This window comes from Sebastes fasciatus, chromosome 13 (genome assembly GCF_043250625.1).
Source record: "Sebastes fasciatus isolate fSebFas1 chromosome 13, fSebFas1.pri, whole genome shotgun sequence".
NCBI classification, from domain to species: domain Eukaryota; kingdom Metazoa; phylum Chordata; class Actinopteri; order Perciformes; family Sebastidae; genus Sebastes; species Sebastes fasciatus.
The window spans coordinates 23,788,180-23,804,975 of record NC_133807.1 but is presented as its reverse complement, the minus strand read 5'-3'; the positions used below and the strand labels follow the sequence as shown (position 1 = coordinate 23,804,975).

Here is a 16,796-nt window from a genome sequence, read left to right as displayed (position 1 = left end):
AATCCTACATTAAAATTTTCACTCAAAGTATTATCAGCAAATTATATTCAAAGCATCAAAACAATAAGTATAATTTATGCAGAATATTTAGATAATTATGTATTATTAAGTATTATTTTAATGATATAGATGGTTGAGGTTGAGCACATTTTTACTCATTTCTGTACGGTTGGGTACCATCCTACAGTTGGATCATGTTTTTGCACAAAAACAGTATCAAGTATAACATGGAAATACTACATCAAAGTACAAGTACGAGTCAAGTTGTGTTTGAGTAAATATACTTGGTTACTTTCCATCACTGCAATTAAGTTTATTGAAAACCTTTTTGTACAACCTTTAAGTAAGATAATAATTAATTTCCATACACAGTTGTCGACTTGCTCGTTTATTCTTTTTTAATAAAATAGAATATAAAAGAAAATAGAATATCCACATTTTTAAAGAGAGCTAAAATAAAAATGCTATTTTGTAAAATATAATCTGAGTGCTTGATAATATACTGCATTATAAAATCATATCTATGAGCATAGATGTTATATATATATGCTTTTGGCCATATAGTGTTGTTACAGATGACCTCATTCAACCGCTCAGGCATAACTAAATGATCACGGATAACGAGCGAAATCTCATGTTCATTTATTAATGTCTCCGAGCTGTCAGTAATACCAGAATTACGCTGATTGTACCTTCAAAATAAAACCACCAATAGGTCGTTAGCTGCCTTCAGACAAATATCCTAGCAACCACAGCTTTTAATGACTGGTCTACAAAAATATTGACTAAGTATATACAATATATTGAAAAACAATAGGAAATATGTGTTTATGAGGAAATATGGAAATCATTTAATGTTTTCATAAAAAGTAGTGAAACTGGTGAGCTTCTACAGGAGGAATAATTAAGATAGGATATGTAAAAAAAAACACAAACTCGCGGGGGCAACAGCTCCAGCAGGGGACCCCAAACTTCCCTTTCCCGGGCCACATTAACCAGCTCTGACTGGGGGATCCCGAGGCGTTCCCAGGCCAGAGTAGAGATATAATCTCTCCATCTAGTCCTGGGTCTTCCCCGTGGTCTCCTCCCAGCTGGTCGTGCTTGGAACACCTCCCAAGGGAGGCGCCCAGGAGGCATCCGTGCTAGATGCCCGAACCACCTCAACTGGCTCCTTTCGACGCAAAGGAGCAAGGACTCTACTCCGAGTCCCTCACGGATGACTGAGCTTCTTACCCTATCTCTAAGGGAGACGCCAACCACCCTCCTGAAGAAACCCATTTCGGCCGCTTGCACCCGCAACCTCGTTCTTTCGGTCATGACCCAACCCTCATGACCATAGGTGAGAGTAGGAACGAAGATTGAACGGTAGATCGAGAGCTTTGCCTTCCGGCTCAGCTCTCTTTTCGTCACAACGGTGCGGTAAAGCGAATGCAATACCGCCCCTGCTGCTCCGATTCTCCGACCAATCTCACGTTCCATCGTCCCCTCACTCGCGAACAAGACCCCGAGATACTTGAACTCCTTCACTTGGGGTAAGGACTCATTCCCTACCCGGAGTAGGCAATCCATCGGTTTCCTGCTGAGAACCATGTGTGGGGTATGTTATGTTTGTTAAAGTAAATCCTGTATTGAATATATTGCAAAATAATGCTGATGTTTGTATAACAAAGTAAACCAATAATGACACTGTGAAAAAAAAAGTATATACAATATAATAGATATTAAATCCTCTGCCATTTGTAATGACTTTGGCTCACTAAACATTTCACAGCTCATCTTCTGAAGCAAAGCTTTTATTGTGAAGGTGAAACCGGAAGTGAGTAGTTGTTGTTTATCTGCTCCACTGTTTGGCCTCCTCGGTGTCAAGCTGGCTGGAAGCGTTAATTTAACAACACCTGCGACAACAAACAATTTAAACGAGAGGGTTTAGTTTCACCAGAGGTAAAAGGAGGGATGTAACTGAACACCAGGCTTCTTATTAACGTATTTCTTCGTGGACTGACATGATGGTGTTGCCTCCTTCAGAGACTGAGTCTCTGGCATGACAGGGTGAGAGGAAACTACTCTTTAATTTAGAAACGTAACATCACTAATGTCACATTGTACTCGAGTATTTCACTCCAATAACGTGTTTCTGTAATCTCAACCGAGCTAACAGGGATAGCCAGCAAGTTATAACACTATAAAGTGATTAAAGTAATGTCGTTAAACAGTGTTTAGTTTGATAACTGTCATTAACGGTAGCTAACCGTCATTAACGGTAGCTAACCGTCATTAACGGTCTGTTTTCATCCGTTAGCCGTTATGTTTGAAATGAAGCTAGCTGGTCATGCTGGTGTTCATAGTGTCAATAAAGACGCATGTTAACCTCAGTTAACCACACCTGACCTCACATATGTTTATTAAAATAAATATATATATACTTATTTCATGTAACCACATGTGATGTATCCAATTGGTGCACTAGGGCATAGTGTTAATGCACTATGATCTCAAATTGTACTATTTCTTATGGGATGGATGTTTCCTGCAAATGTAGTTTAACACCCAACATCTGACACATATGTAGCTAGTATATTATAATATAGTATTTTACCATACTATATCATATTTGATATTCTTGTTTTTATATTGCTGTACTATGTATTATGTTATACTATTACTACATTTCATTTTATACTATATCTTATATCCCATACTGTATTATACAGTGCTATGTCATGATATATTATGTTACTATGTGATGCTGTTTTATTAGATAGATGCAAAGATAGATAGGTAGATAAATAGAGAGGTAGGTAGGTAAGTAGGTAGATAGATAGGTAGATAGATAGATAGATTGACTATCGATCCTCTAAGGGAAAGTGAGGTATTACAGCAGCAATTTACATAGATCACAAAAACATGTTTAAAGAAAATATAGGTTAACACCCAACATCTGACCCATATGTAGCTAGTATAGTATGATATAGTATTTTACCATACTTGTCTTATCCATTAGATTATATATTTATATTTTCTTCTCTTCAACAGAATAAAGACATATCTGCAGCAAGTGTCGACATCTCTTTCAAAAGTAAGTATTTGAAGTTTGTTTCATAAACTGGATAGTTGGTGACAGATTGGATTTGTCTCTCTCTCTCTCTCTCTTTCTTTCTTTTTAATCTGTTACCTGTTGACCATGCTGACTGTCTCATGATTGTAAATTTGTTTGATTTTTTTGTTCAAAATCTCCAGGTCAGCATCTCATTACTGTGCTATCAAGATTTCCCATACAGATTTTCAAATGAAAATGGAGGATATGCCCCTGTCAGGCCCAGACAACACCAGGCTGGAGGTGAGTGAATTGAATGTAATTTATTGTTGTAATGTTTTAACTGTGTTTTATGTGGTGCCCAGTTTGAATTTGGTTTTAAATTATCTTATTATAGGCTTTGGTCCATGACATCTACTCTGAGCTGGTGGAAGATGCCTGTTTGGGTCTGTGTTTTGAGGTTCATCGTGCTGTGAAACAGGGCAGTTTCTTCCTGGATGAAACGGACCAAGAGAGCATGAAGGAGTTCGGTTAGTGCCGTGTCTTCCAGTTTCTTCTGGCCCAGTTGTCCTCTAATTTTTCTTTGGTGTGTTTCCTTATAGTGTGTGCCTTTTAATTACTCTTCCAGAAATTGTGGATCAGCCAGGCGTGGACATATTTGGCCAAGTGTACAATCAGTGGAAAAACAAAGAGTGCGAGTGCCCTAACTGCAAAAGATTGATAGCGGCTTCTCGCTTCGCCCCGCACTTGGAGAAGTGTCTCGGTATGGGACGCAACAGCAGTCGCATCGCCAACCGCAGGTCGGTCACTGAAGGTCATTCAGAACTGATTGTTGTATTGATCCAAAGTGGGTATGATCAGATTGTTTGATTGTTGTTGTTTTACCCTTTAACAGGCTAGCCAGCAATAATAACATGAGCAAATCAGAGAGTGATCAGGAAGACAACGATGACCTCAATGATAACGACTGGTCGTATGGGGCAGAGAAAAAAGGTGAGCATTTTAAATATGGTTTAACTTTAATTTCCACTGTGCTGAGAGAATAATGAAGTCAAACTTCATGTTGCTTCCACATAATATACAAACTTCTTATTTCCATGTTACAGCCAAGAAGAGAAAGGCAGATAAGGTATTTGTTTTCCCTTTTTGCAGACGATATTAGAGTAAAATGATGTATGTTTTAATGTGTATGGAGAGGTTAATCTAATCTGAATGATTTTCTTTATGCAGAATCAAAATTCCCCAAGAAGATCCAAATCTCTAAAACACAAAAATGGTGAGTCTATCAGGTGTTTTGGTTGATGCACCTTTCTGAATGTGGTGTAAATATTTAAAATGATTCTGGTCTGAACCTGGACCTGGTCCGTTCTGCAGTCTTGAAGCCTAAGCATCATTTTGTAGATCAGGATGTTCTGTGCACGCAGTTTCCTCAGTCACAGGAAGTAGAATATGGACACCTGCTGTCAGCGTAGAGAGGTCATCCAAGCAAACCTACAAAACCAAAGTGTAAAAAGGACAATTTTGTGGTTTTACAGGGGTTTTATGGATCAAGCTCTTGCAGGAGGTTTTTATTTACAACGGAGGGGCAAATAATATCTGATTAACTGCAAGCTACTTTCCAAGTATATAAATTAAACCCTCTTGATTGTGACTTGAAGTCCAATTTTGATGATGGTGCAGGTGGTATAAATAAGAGGATCAACAGTTATGTTTTTTCCCAGGTGATCTTGGGAGCAGCGTCAGTGCAGATCCTTACAAGGTGACAAACCTTCCTTTTTGTTCATGTTGCCTCCAAGACCTCAAAGTTTTTCCATCTTGTGTTGCATGTCAGTGTGAAGTATTGATAATGGTTCTTGATCTGTCTTTCATTTCAGTACAACTATAATACCGGCATCAGTTATGAAACTTTAGGCCCTGATGAAGTCCGATCCCTTTTAACAACGGTGCGTAGCCCTGCGTGAATGCACCCAGGCATATTGATCTCTATGTCTCTGGATAAACGGTTGTTTTTAATTAAACAGATGTTGATCATTAAAGTTGTGTTTGTTTCTACAGCAATGTGGGGTGATCTCTGAGCACACCAAGAAGATGTGTACCAGGTAATTACTTTATAATCCACACATAAACTAGTGATGAAACTTCTCTGGTCTGGGAAAACGGTTAGCTGCTTTTGTGGTGCTGATATTGTCACCTTGTTGTTTCATCCAAATTCAGGGAGAGGTGAGTGTCTTTATGTCCCTTGTGTCTTTATCTTTTTCCCCTATGTGAAACTTTTTCTTAAAAACTAGAAACTGAAAGTCATGGCTGCAGTTGAAATCTGGAAACATGATCAGATTCATCCATGTATTCATGAAAATGATCATGTATGCTGGGACTAACTCAGGGGTACACAAGTGGCAACTCATTATATTTCATTGTTTAAAGGTTTCTGGACCCGTGATTGACTTGTTTTACTCCCAAAAATGAAACACCAAAGATCTAGATTGAGATATTTTTAAGTGGAGGACCCTGTCCGTGACCAACCTCTAACACTTCATAACCTTTAACACCTCATTGCTGCTCGGCTCCATCCGATTGGTCACCGATTGTGTCAACAGCAGTCCGTCCCTGTGGCTGTATGCATGCAGGCAGGGTGATGCGTGAAGCTGTGTCAGTATAATGCCACCTTGTGTACCACCAGGTCTCTGCGATGTCCCCAGCACACGGACGAGCAGAGGAGGGCCGTCAGGGTGTTCCTCCTGGGGCCGTCTGCGTGAGTGTCCGTACCCCCACCCCCCCCACCCCTCTCCCACAAGTGTGCTTAACAAAAGTCATGTTTGAATGAGTGTTGTGACCCTCATGGTACAGGTGTTTGCTGATGCTGCTGGTCAGTGTTGTGAACACTCTGGTACTTGGGTGACTTTTTCTATAAGTGACAGCTCTTCGACAAAGGCAGAGTTGTGACTGTCCTCTAACAGAAGTGTTAAGGGGAAATACCGGCAAAAACATTGTCTTTCATGCACTGGTCAAATGTCTTCTTTCAGACAAGCACGAAGAAAACATCTAAAACACACATTGAGCTGTTTATTTTACGACTTTGTTACCATTTAGATAATGCCTCATTTGCACATTTAAACATAGATTTTCAGAAAACTTGTAGTACAAGAAATAATTGTCTTAATGTAAGTAAACAACAGTGGAAGTTCCATGGTAATATCTATTAGTTAAATTTTGTTTACCCTATTCACCTGTAGTGTCTTACAAAATGTATGGAATTTCACTATACATATCTTTTTAAAGGCCATTTTCTCAAAATGATCCCATTTTCCTCAGACTCTGAGCCCGAAATCTCCACTTCAGTAGCACTTTCATACACCAAACTCTCGAGTTACATTCCCGTCTATATTCTGAAGGTTTTTACAGAGGGGTTTGTTCATATATCATTCATAGCCTGATTTATAGAAAAAAAAAAATTCTAAAAAGATGGTAACATTTTTTTATTTTTTTTATGGCTAATGACAGTATTTTCTGATTTATGGAGTGATAAAAAGAGATATCAAAACCTTTTGACTCTAATAGACAAAATGAAACAATAATTTTGAAAACTTGTAGTAATTGCCTGAATGTAAGTAATCAACTGGGGAAGTTTCATGGCGATATCTATTACTTAATTTATTACCTTATTCACCTGTAGTGTCTCCCCTTAACAGAAGCTGCAGCTGGTGACCTTTTATCATTAAAAAAGGTCATGCATTACCACCAGTTTTTTTTTTTTCCTGGCCTGTATGGGGTCTCAGTGGAGGAGCACCTGTGCCACTCAGCATGTGACACATGATTCACCAAACTCTGGGGTGGTACCTGCAGAATTTGTGCTGGCAATGTTATGCCTCCCATGCATGAAACTTTCAACCACAAACCCCCCATCATATTTTAAGCTTTAGAAAATGTTGATCAATATTCAGTCATCATTTTAGGTTATCATGTGGTTGAAATTTTGGTTTAAAGTGTAAAGTTACAATAACGGGGCTCTGGTTTATCACAAAAAATAAAGCCTGTGTATTTATGTTGACAAATTGTTTTGTCCTCACCAGTCTAACCAGTCAGTATCTCTGTCTGGGTTTCATGTGACAGGCCGTCGCTGCCCGATGTAGACGCTGTGGTGGAGAGCGACAGCTTTGACATTCCAGATGGACAGACGCTGATGAGCCGCCTGCAGTGGGAAGACTCCCCGGACATCTCACCCGCTGACTCCGCCTCATCTAAAGCCAGTAAGGAAGTAACATGCGTTACACTGAGAGGAATAGTTTGATAACACGTAAAGACAGCTGATGGATACATTTTTCCTCACAGGCACCAACCATTCAGATTCAAGGAGGCCCAAGAAAAAGAAGAGGACGTCTCTTGGTTTGAATAGTGGAGGATTAGGAGGAGTAGTAGGAGGAAATCTGACTGGAGGCGGCAGCAGCAGCAGCAGCTCTCAGAGTAATATCAGCTTATCGACCAAAAAAAAGAGGCCCAAACTCTCAGCACCTTCTATTTCCAGTATCTATGATGACATAAACTAGTCATAGCAGCTCTCGCCTACTCTAGTAAGTCCCTCCGTTCATACCTACATTTACAGGCGTTGAACAGGACGAGACACAACTTGACTTCTTATTCATTCAGCCTTGACAAGTAAGTCACTTTAATGAACACTTTTCCGTCCGTAGTATGAACACAGTGTTAAAAATAAATTGTGGTCAAGAGTCACAGAGACTTAGCAGAGTATCAGCAGGAATTTATTGGGAAAAAGCCACCTTAAAGAAGACTTTACCTAGTGTTTAACCCTGTGGATTAGAAAGGGTGTCTTATATGCCGATAAAGTCACCATATATCATCGTATCCAGGCAGGAATTTCAATTTACGCTGTTGCACTATATGGCTAAAGGTAAGATATTCTTTTACAATTTACAAATTACAACTGAGTTGTACAATATAATAGGAATATAATTTATTTATTTTAAGGGTGGGGGGGGGGGGGGAAACTATATTACATCACTTTTATACTCCTGAAACCTTAAAAAGGTCTTTTTCGTTGCAGGCATTTTGACGTGACATAGCAGGAAAACCACAGGTGCAATTAATAATATGATTAAGGGCTGCACTCCATTTAGCTTTCCTAATTTCACAGCCCTGCCACTGTGTACTCTTGCTCACTGACGGGGTTTACTGAAACACCTCAATGTTACACGGCCATCGTTAACAGAAGTAATTAAAGCTATGTTTCCGCCATTTTGGACTGAAAGCGACTACCGGACACCAGTGAAACGTCCGCCCTACAAAGTGCTGTACAAAAGTAAAACAAAATGATTTCTGTTCTATTGTCATATTCTACTGAAATGGCCTGTTTTGAAAGTATTTTCAGTCCAAAATGGCGACAGCGGCTGTTGAAAAAACCCAAAACACTGGCGTTTAGTCTCTTTGCTTCTATACTCTTTGGCTGCGTTCCAAATCGCATGCTTTTTATTTTTAACTTTTAAGTACATACTGCAGCTTCCCTAACAAAGTACGTACTGTTACACTGTATATCTGTTGCACTCCGTAGCACAACATTTTAAGTAAAAACAAAAAGTATGCAATTTAGAACGCAGCCTTTATTAATGGATGAATTAACATTATACACACAAGTCTCAATAATATGTAACGGTAGTAGCCTACTTCCACTTGAATGCACTGTCTGTCAGTGAGCTGTCATCTGTCTGCTCTCTCTCTCTTGTTTATTTCATAGATACGTCACTAGGGACTCCGCTGTGCAGAGGATTGTGGGTCAGAATAGCCAGAAAATCATGCTGGCTTGCATACTGCAAAAATATGACCGGATGTAGTAGGACATCCTGGTATTTTTGACATACTATGTATTGGGACATTCTAAATCCTTTCATTCTAAATAGTATGGCAGTATGGGTATTAAAACACACAGTAAACCACTCTTTTCTGGATTTTAGTACGAAATGTTCCTTAACATCTAAATTCCTGATGGCCCCTTTTTTCTTAAACTGACCTTTTATTTGCTATACTTAGTCAGAAAAATCTTTTTGTTGCCCTCAAACTTTTCCTGAACAGTCTTTAATTTGGCTTTCTCAAACCTTCAGGTACTCTGTTATTGTTGCTGATCCTGTGACCTGTCCCTCTTTTTTAGACTCTGTGTTCATTTCACTCAGTTTTGAGGAGACGTGTGGACTTCAACTGCTTTTAATTCAACACTCGACACGCGTATACTGGAGTACTCATCGGTGGCTTTTTAATTCTAGCGTTGTATTGCACAGTTGTGTTTGTGAGTGCGTCTGTATGCTGACTTGCATTCAGTGTCACTTTTTCGCGTAGTGTGTTTACGTGTGGTAATAGAGAGAATGTGTGTAATAATTTCTATTTTCATAAAACTATGCATCCTAGAATGTGACATTTCTCGTGAACGTGTGTGCGGCATTTAAAATATTTAACTTGTTTTGTTTACATCAACAATCTATTTAAGTTTTTATTTGTCACTGCTTATAAAGTGGTGTGTATATTATTCGTGTGTAAATGCAGATTTTGATATTTGATGAGCCAGTAGGCTTTTGGGGCACATGTACAGTACAAAGTAATCATGAATCCAACGTAACTTTCTTTCCTCGGTACTAAACTTGTTTTGTGTATTTCCTCTTAGTTTCTGCTTCTAGACCCCAGTCAGTAGATGAGTGTTGCAGTTCTGCTTGTCATTCACAAGTCTGTAACCTCTATAATGTCTTATGTAAAAGTCGTAACCTATATTACATGCTTTAGAGGTAGTACTCTTGTATTTGCAGCTTTTCACAGTTTATGTCTTAGAAAAGCTTTATTTGTTTTTCTTCTTTTCAAACCCAAAGACTTTACACTTTCACATTGTAGAGTCAGAAGTGCAGAGTTGAGTACAAGGATGACGTGTTTTGTTTGTATACATCAGGACATCATCGCTGTTAAACTTAGGGACTGTATGGAAATGATTATGGGGTAGAGGAGGTATAGGTCGAATAGCTTCGGAATAACACCCCACAACCGTCTTTACCGAATTTCTGTGACTTCCTGAAACCGACAGTCTTGACAGTCCTGCTGTGATTGGTCAGCTGTGCGGAGGTGTGACGTCTTCCCTCTCTCAAGCACTTTTTTTAAATTATTCTTTCAACTATTTCAGTCACTTTTTTATGTGAATGACCAAGGGTAACACTATGAATGCCTTCCAGGAGAGACTGAAATATCCTCCGTCAGCTCTATATTTAAGCGAAATCGCATCTCGACCCTCTCTGTAGTTCTGCTCACACTACGAGCGACAAAAGCAACAAAATGGCCAAAGTGGGGCCAGCTACATCGTCGCTGAGTCGCCGTTGAAGTGTTGCTCAAGCGCTCGTTGACATAGTTGTGTCAGTAAATATAACGGGGAACCGGCTAATGGAATTTTTTAGACTGAACAGAACGGGATGAAACAAAAACAAGATTAGTTGATGCTTCACCACGTCATTGGAGCGTCAGTTTGTAGCTTCATGTCACTGGCGTCCATTGATAATGACTTGTAGCCTGTTGCTGTGTCGCTCGTAGTGTGAACACAGTATAAGATGGGCAGCTTTTCACTCCGCCTTCAAGTGTCACCGCTCAGACATGGGACAACACATCGTATGAATTAGTTCTTTTCAAGCATAAACTGACCCTTATGAATTAGTCTTTTTTGGGAGAAGAGGAAAAGGTTCTCTGACTTTTTCTAATCCCAGATTATATTATATTTGATTCTTCCCTTGAGATTTATAGTAAAACATTAAAATAATATGTGCCATGGGGTCATATGTCTCTGTATCAAGGCATTATCTTCCTCATCAACTTTAACTGTATAGTAGGACCAATAGGCCAGTTTAAGCCTGAGCCCGATAAGTAACTAAATATAAGATTCAATCCCCCTCCGCACTTGAATAATTTTCATACAGTCCCTAAAGTCAAGTGCATTCAGTTGTTTGTCTCATGAAGTGACGATGTGTAAAAGCTTTATTTATTTTCCAGTGCGGTTAACGCCTTCACATCTGTTTCTGTGAAGGTCTGTGGTAACTGACCGTGCCCTTTTGAATTTTTTCTCAGTAACGTCTTGTGATGTGCACTAAAGATAAATGACCTGTTATTGAGATACTTTGGTATAGGTGTGATTTAGATTCTTAAAGCCACTTCTCGTGGATGAAGCTAACAGCTGATGTTCTTTGTGTATCTGTGTGCAGTACGAGTGCAATAACAACGAAACGCAACATTGTGACTTTCCAATATTTTTCATGCACAAGCACAAATCTGTGCATGTGTTGAATGACATGTTGTATATGATCATAATGTAATTATTTTTTTCTTCACTGCCATGCATACTGGTGTTTTGTATAGAAATAAACACAAACGCTGCCCAGAGGCTAACTTCTTCAGGCTACAAACAGAAACGGGGTTGGTTTGAAATGCTTTAATTTGAGACATCACTGAAGCCAGAGCAGTCCAGCATAATCAGGAGGGTTCAACGTCCCGCTCCAAATCTGTAAGTGCCAGATGCAGGTTCATCTGATTCATTCTATCATTTTATTTACAGAAAATACACAATATATTTACAATATCTTCTCAAAAAAGTGTCTATTTTCATGTCTATTGATTATTTTAAATTAGCCTATGTCTACTTAGCAACAGTTGTTGAGCAACAAAAATATCTTTTCATTCCTAGCACTGAGGCAGCTGTACAGTACAACCATATTCGCTTACACAGAGCCTTCAAATAACACAAAATAATGGTAGTTAAACTGGCACACACAGCACAACAGTGAGTGGTTCCAACAGATTTTAGACTCTTGCATCTATCAGTTAATTTTACTTTTTTTTTTTTTTTTTAAACAAACAGTGGCCTAAAAAAAAAAAAGACAGACAAGAAAGCAACAACAATAAAAGAGCGGACGAGATAAAGCCAGAGTGTTTAAACATGGTGTGAACCACTAAGTCATGTTTGGAGAGGAGCTAAAGTACGGTTCAGTTTTGGCTGAACTTCACTCACTGCAGATTATTATTTATTCCACATATACTGTACAATCACTCATCTGTTGTTTTGTCTTGGTGCATGCACAAACAGGCTCACCCAGCCACCCACACACACACACACACGCGCTCCAATCAGCTGTGGCATCTGCACCGAGCCCCGTTTTCATTAGTCTCTCCAGACGTCGCCCACAGCTGTAGTTATTTTTATTTCACCTGACAACATCCAGCTGTAAGTGTGTGCCGTCTCTCTGCCTTTTCAGCGGCTGTGCATCCCAAATATCAGAAAGCTGAAGAACACAGTGACTCCCACCAGGGAGATGGTCGCAGGGGCGGTGAAGAACTGCCTGTAGTTGATGCGGAAGTACCACACCACGGCCAGTATTACCACGAACACGGGCACCACCAGGCTGCTGGTGCTGATGGCCACGCCGGCGGCCCTGAACCCTCCGGAGGACCCAGACCCGACTCCTGCTCCGGCCCCGGACTGAGCCCCTTCCTCTGGGGTATCATCCTCGTGCAAGGCCTGGGAGATGTGGCAGTGGATCACGCTGTTGTGTGTGACGTTTAGGGAAAACAGAGTCTTCTTGGGATCCTGCAGCAACTGGCCCCGGTAGATGAGTTTTATTTGATGCTCCCGACCTGAGAAGTATTTACTGGAGAGGAAGAGGGAGAAAGAAGAGTTGTTAATAATACAGCTTTTTTGTGAAATCGGCTTATTTGCGTTCTTTCAGAGTTCGATGAGAAGAACAATACAATTCTTGGGTCTGTATATAAATTAGCTTAGCATAAAGACTGGAAGCAGGGGGGAACAGTTTGCCAGGCTCCGTCCAAAGATAACAAAAATTGGTAGGCGGATTTTGTTCCCTCATCCCAGCAACTCTAAAGCTCACCAATTAACACGTGATGTATCGTTTGTTCAATTTGACAAAAACCAAAGTGCTAAAACGACATGCTTGAATATTTCTTGGACTTCCTGGAGTCTCTGCTGGTCGCCTGGCAACCTCACGTTGATGACAAGGCCAAGAAATATGGTGCCTTCATGGGGTCGTGTTTACCGTGTTCACGAGAAGTGGAAGTGGAATGTTTCTGAAAAGCTCATGAGTTGTGACGTGTTTGTTGACGTTGTCAGAAATGGCGGAGGCCGTGGTTCAAGTTCATTTTTTGGCGCATAATAGGTTAATATATTGTAATTTTGGTCGTATATTGTTTTTCTTTGTGATTTTATAATATGTCTGAGGAAAATGTTGATATTCATAAAGGCCTCATCTTTTTCCTCATGTTTTTGCATTTATTGCATTATGTTACCCACTTGCTAAACTGTTAGCCTCTGTGGCTTCTAGACGACGACAGTAACGTTAACATTGCCGTTGTTTAGCAGCGGTGTTCTCACGACTTAACCACTTGAACACCACACATATTGTGAACACGACTTCCCATGTTGTAAAAACAAGCTCATGTGTTTCATTTAAAGGCATCAGTCCCACACGTAACCTCTCGTAAAACCACAACGTGCCGTTTTTACACCTAGACATCACATGTAATTGGAGGAGCCAAGATAGCTTTCCCCTGTTTCCAGTCCTTATGCTAAGCTAAGCTAACCAACTGCTGGCTGTAGCTTCATATTTATCATACAGACATGAATGTGGTATCTGTCTTAATATGCAAAGAATATTTCCCAAAATATAAAACTATTCCTTTCACAATCTATGCTTGAAGGTGGATGTTTGGGCTTGTTTTACCTTTTCAGTACTCCCACTGTATCCTGTGGTTCTACAACAGCTACCTCCTCCGTGTCATTTAAATACTTCAGACGGACAGAGATGGAAGTGGCAGTAGTGGTGGTGGTGGAGATGGTGCTGGACAACACTGGGATATGCTTTATAATCTTTTTATCTTCCTCCTCCAGCTCCACCTCATCGTCATCCTCCTCATCATCCTCCTCCTCATCTGAAGTATGCAGTCTTCCAGCCTGTGGTTGTTTGCTCTGTATGTCCAGCAGGTGATCAGTCCTAAGCCCCTCAGCTCCCTCCCCAGTCCCCTCGCCCTCTCCTCTCTCAGGCCCCGGCTCGCCGTCGTCCGGCTTGTTCTCCTGAGAAGGCTGAGGAGCCTGCTGCTCCGGGGCGTCGGCGCTGGGAGACCCTCCGCTGTAGCTGTCGTGGCCTCCCAGTCCGATCAGAGAGGCGTGAGCGCCCACGGTGAGGATGGTGCCCAGTATGTGGTCTCCCCGGTCGGCCACGTGGGTTGAGAGCCAAGCGAAGACGAGGGCCAGGACCAGGAGCAACACGCCGCCTGCTGCCGTTACCTCAGTCTCCATCCCATCCAGCATGGTCAGTGCACACACTGCCATCTCTGTCCTCCAAACCTGAGGACAAGATACACCACAACAAGTTTATTTATACAGCCCCATATCACTAATCTGTGCAGCAACTAAGCAAAATCAAACACAGTCTAATCCAACATGTACTATTCTCTCACATGATGTGAATATCTAAACAAACTCAATTTGAATGTATGGGAATATAATCTGGTTTTGCATATAATAACCTCTATGAACATGAGTTATTTTCACAAATAGTGACATATAGTTGTCTAGTTATTTAAATTAAAACTTCACTAAAAAACAGCACTTTCTTCCACACTAACAACACAGTGAGGTTGGGAGATATATAATGTTGTGAGATATAATGTTGTATATCGTGACTTGATATAAATACGTCAACCGACGGATATTTTGCATTACCATTTATTAATATTAGGGCTGTCTTCGACCACAGAAATTCTTTGTTGACTAACACATTCAATCAACAGATCTGTAAAACTAAGTTTATACCACAAAGAATCACACAAAAGCACCACTTTACATCTGGTGTTTACCAGAGATGTGCTCATAAGTTTCATAGAAATAAGTCATTCAGCATGAAAAGCATTAAAAAAGACTAATCAACTAAAGAAATCTAAGTCAACTAAAACCAAAACAACCATTTAGTCGACAAATCGACAAAGAGGGGACAGCCCTTAGTTATTATCTCTAGTTGTATTTGGCCATTGTGGGCAATTAATCAATAAACATAATCATAAGTGTGACAAAGTACCTTGATTCACCAAAAAACTGACATTCTCCGTTTGCTTATTATTTTTTTATCTACCAACAGTTTCTCAAATGGATTTTACTACATCATGATATCATATTAGGGCTGCAACTAATAATTTATTTCATTAAATGAATAATCTTCCAATTATCTTTTAAAATAATCTATAAATTGTCAGAATACAGTAAAAAAAAAAAAGGCTCAAGATGACCCGTTTTGTCCAACCAACACTAGGAAATTACTGCTATTTATTAATCAATTATCAAAATGGTAGGGATTCATTGTCTGGGAGTTCATTAATCGACTAATGTTTCACCTCCACATAATGTCATGATATAAGATTACATATACATAATGCCAGAAGAGAGATGATGTCACCCATGGCCTATATGATGACAGTAGAAAACTTTAGTTTCTGTTTTTGGTGTCGAAATGAAAATGAAACCATCCTAATCTTTAAAAAAGCTCTGACCTGGCAGCAATGATAAAGTTGTATTGAGCCCCTGCCCATCCGGTCAAAGCTACTTTTACAAGACACCCATTACTCTGGTTTCTATATAATAACACTATAAAGACAGTATTTTATAGCTCAGTAGCTACCTATACATGTTTTGTAACAGAGTATTTTCACAGTGTGGTATTAGTACTTTTTACTAGAGTAAAGAATTTGAATACTTCTTCCAATGCTGCCTATTCAGTACAATAGAAATATGTTTTCTATCTGCACACAACACACATTATATCCAAGATATATTAAGTCTGTGATTTATCTTTATATTCTAAACGGAGGCTGAAGAAGTATTCACATCTTTTGTTTAAGTTGGAGTAACAATATCACAACCTAAAAACATTCAATTATAACTCTTGCTTTAAGTAAAAATACATCAAATTGTATTGAGCCCCTGCTACTTACTCTGGTTTCTATACAATAACACTATAAAGACAGTATGTTATAGCTCAGTAGCTACATATACATGCTTTGATTACAGGCTGGCAGATGAATAACCCTGTAACGAGGTGTTACCATGTGTACAAGTCATATATAGGATGAAAGATAGTCAACATATAGATCCAGAGCAGCAGCTCTCAGGTCTCTGGTCAACAGCTGTTTGTTGTAGCTGTGAAGCTACAGTATGTCCAAACAACACCCAGCTGTTCAAAGACGTGTCAACACTGATGTCCTCTGCCACGTCACTCATTAAACTCCACATTTAGACATTTAAAACATGTGCTGTTATGTAACCTGATCTCCTGTGAGGCTGACTTGTTGAGCTGCAGGTAATGCTGCTATAGTTAGCGAGCTAAGTTAGCTCGTTAGCTAGCTAGCCTTTCCTTGCTAGCTTAAAAAACAAAAACGACCTTCGGCTGTTTTACGACTCCGTTTAGTTGTAATAGTTCTCAAAGTGAACACAGAGGTCGTGTGAACGTCTGTGGGTCTGTTGTTGTGTTGGTATTTAATGATCTTACCTGCCCGGGTGTATAAATCAGAGCATGTTTGAAGACGAGGCTCAATGCTAGCTAGTTAGCAGCTGCTCCTTAAAAACCACATCATAAACACAGAGAGGCGGAGTGACGTCAGCGGCCGGCGGCACGGGAGCGCTTGTTTTGGAGACGGGACACGCCTGTTGCTCCTCCTGCTCACACATCTATCTACA

General features: G+C 39.9%; 2 protein-coding genes and 1 long non-coding RNA gene across 4 annotated transcripts; 1 reads left to right on the top strand and 2 right to left on the bottom strand.

Annotated features, from left to right (window-relative positions):
• The first annotated feature begins 1,820 nt into the window (after nt 1-1,820).
• On the top strand, nt 1,821-10,426 carry atxn7l3a (ataxin 7 like 3a). Of its 2 annotated transcripts, XM_074656277.1 has the most exons (14): nt 1,821-2,049; nt 3,034-3,076; nt 3,238-3,337; nt 3,432-3,564; nt 3,663-3,834; nt 3,930-4,027; nt 4,141-4,163; nt 4,265-4,310; nt 4,756-4,793; nt 4,909-4,977; nt 5,090-5,133; nt 5,715-5,786; nt 7,145-7,281; nt 7,364-10,426. In XM_074656277.1, the coding sequence occupies exons 3-14, from the start codon at nt 3,287-3,289 to the stop codon at nt 7,576-7,578; spliced, it is 1,098 nt and encodes a 365-aa protein (XP_074512378.1). In that variant the 5' UTR covers nt 1,821-2,049; nt 3,034-3,076; nt 3,238-3,286; the 3' UTR covers nt 7,579-10,426. The 2 variants fall into 2 exon arrangements, with proteins under 2 accessions (XP_074512378.1, XP_074512379.1); XM_074656278.1 differs by lacking the exon at nt 5,715-5,786 and having other exon boundaries at nt 1,822-2,049.
• On the bottom strand, nt 6,078-10,458 carry LOC141780870 (uncharacterized). Its single transcript, XR_012596730.1, has 2 exons — nt 8,797-10,458; nt 6,078-8,758 (listed from the first exon to the last, which is right to left on the bottom strand). It is a non-coding gene; the product is annotated as an uncharacterized LOC141780870 (long non-coding RNA).
• A 1,019-nt stretch (nt 10,459-11,477) lies between these two features.
• Nucleotides 11,478-16,748, bottom strand: tmub2 (transmembrane and ubiquitin-like domain containing 2). Its single transcript, XM_074656295.1, has 3 exons — nt 16,609-16,748; nt 13,792-14,414; nt 11,478-12,705 (listed from the first exon to the last, which is right to left on the bottom strand). Exons 2-3 carry the CDS (start codon nt 14,397-14,399, stop codon nt 12,309-12,311), a joined length of 1,005 nt encoding a protein of 334 aa, XP_074512396.1. The 5' UTR covers nt 14,400-14,414; nt 16,609-16,748; the 3' UTR covers nt 11,478-12,308.
• Nucleotides 16,749-16,796: the final 48 nt, after the last annotated feature.

Excerpts from the sequence above, each read along its gene's own strand:
- atxn7l3a (XM_074656277.1), top strand. The coding sequence starts at position 3,287 with ATGAAAATGGAGGATATGCCCCTGTCAGGCCCAGACAACACCAGGCTG. Across the intron at positions 4,164-4,264 it reads AGAAGAGAAAGGCAGATAAG|AATCAAAATTCCCCAAGAAG; the intron begins GTATTTGTTTTC and ends TTCTTTATGCAG. Across the intron at positions 7,282-7,363 it reads CTCCGCCTCATCTAAAGCCA|GCACCAACCATTCAGATTCA; the intron begins GTAAGGAAGTAA and ends TTTTCCTCACAG.
- tmub2 (XM_074656295.1), bottom strand. The coding sequence starts at position 14,399 with ATGGCAGTGTGTGCACTGACCATGCTGGATGGGATGGAGACTGAGGTA. Across the intron at positions 12,706-13,791 it reads ACAGTGGGAGTACTGAAAAG|TAAATACTTCTCAGGTCGGG; the intron begins GTAAAACAAGCC and ends CTTCCTCTCCAG.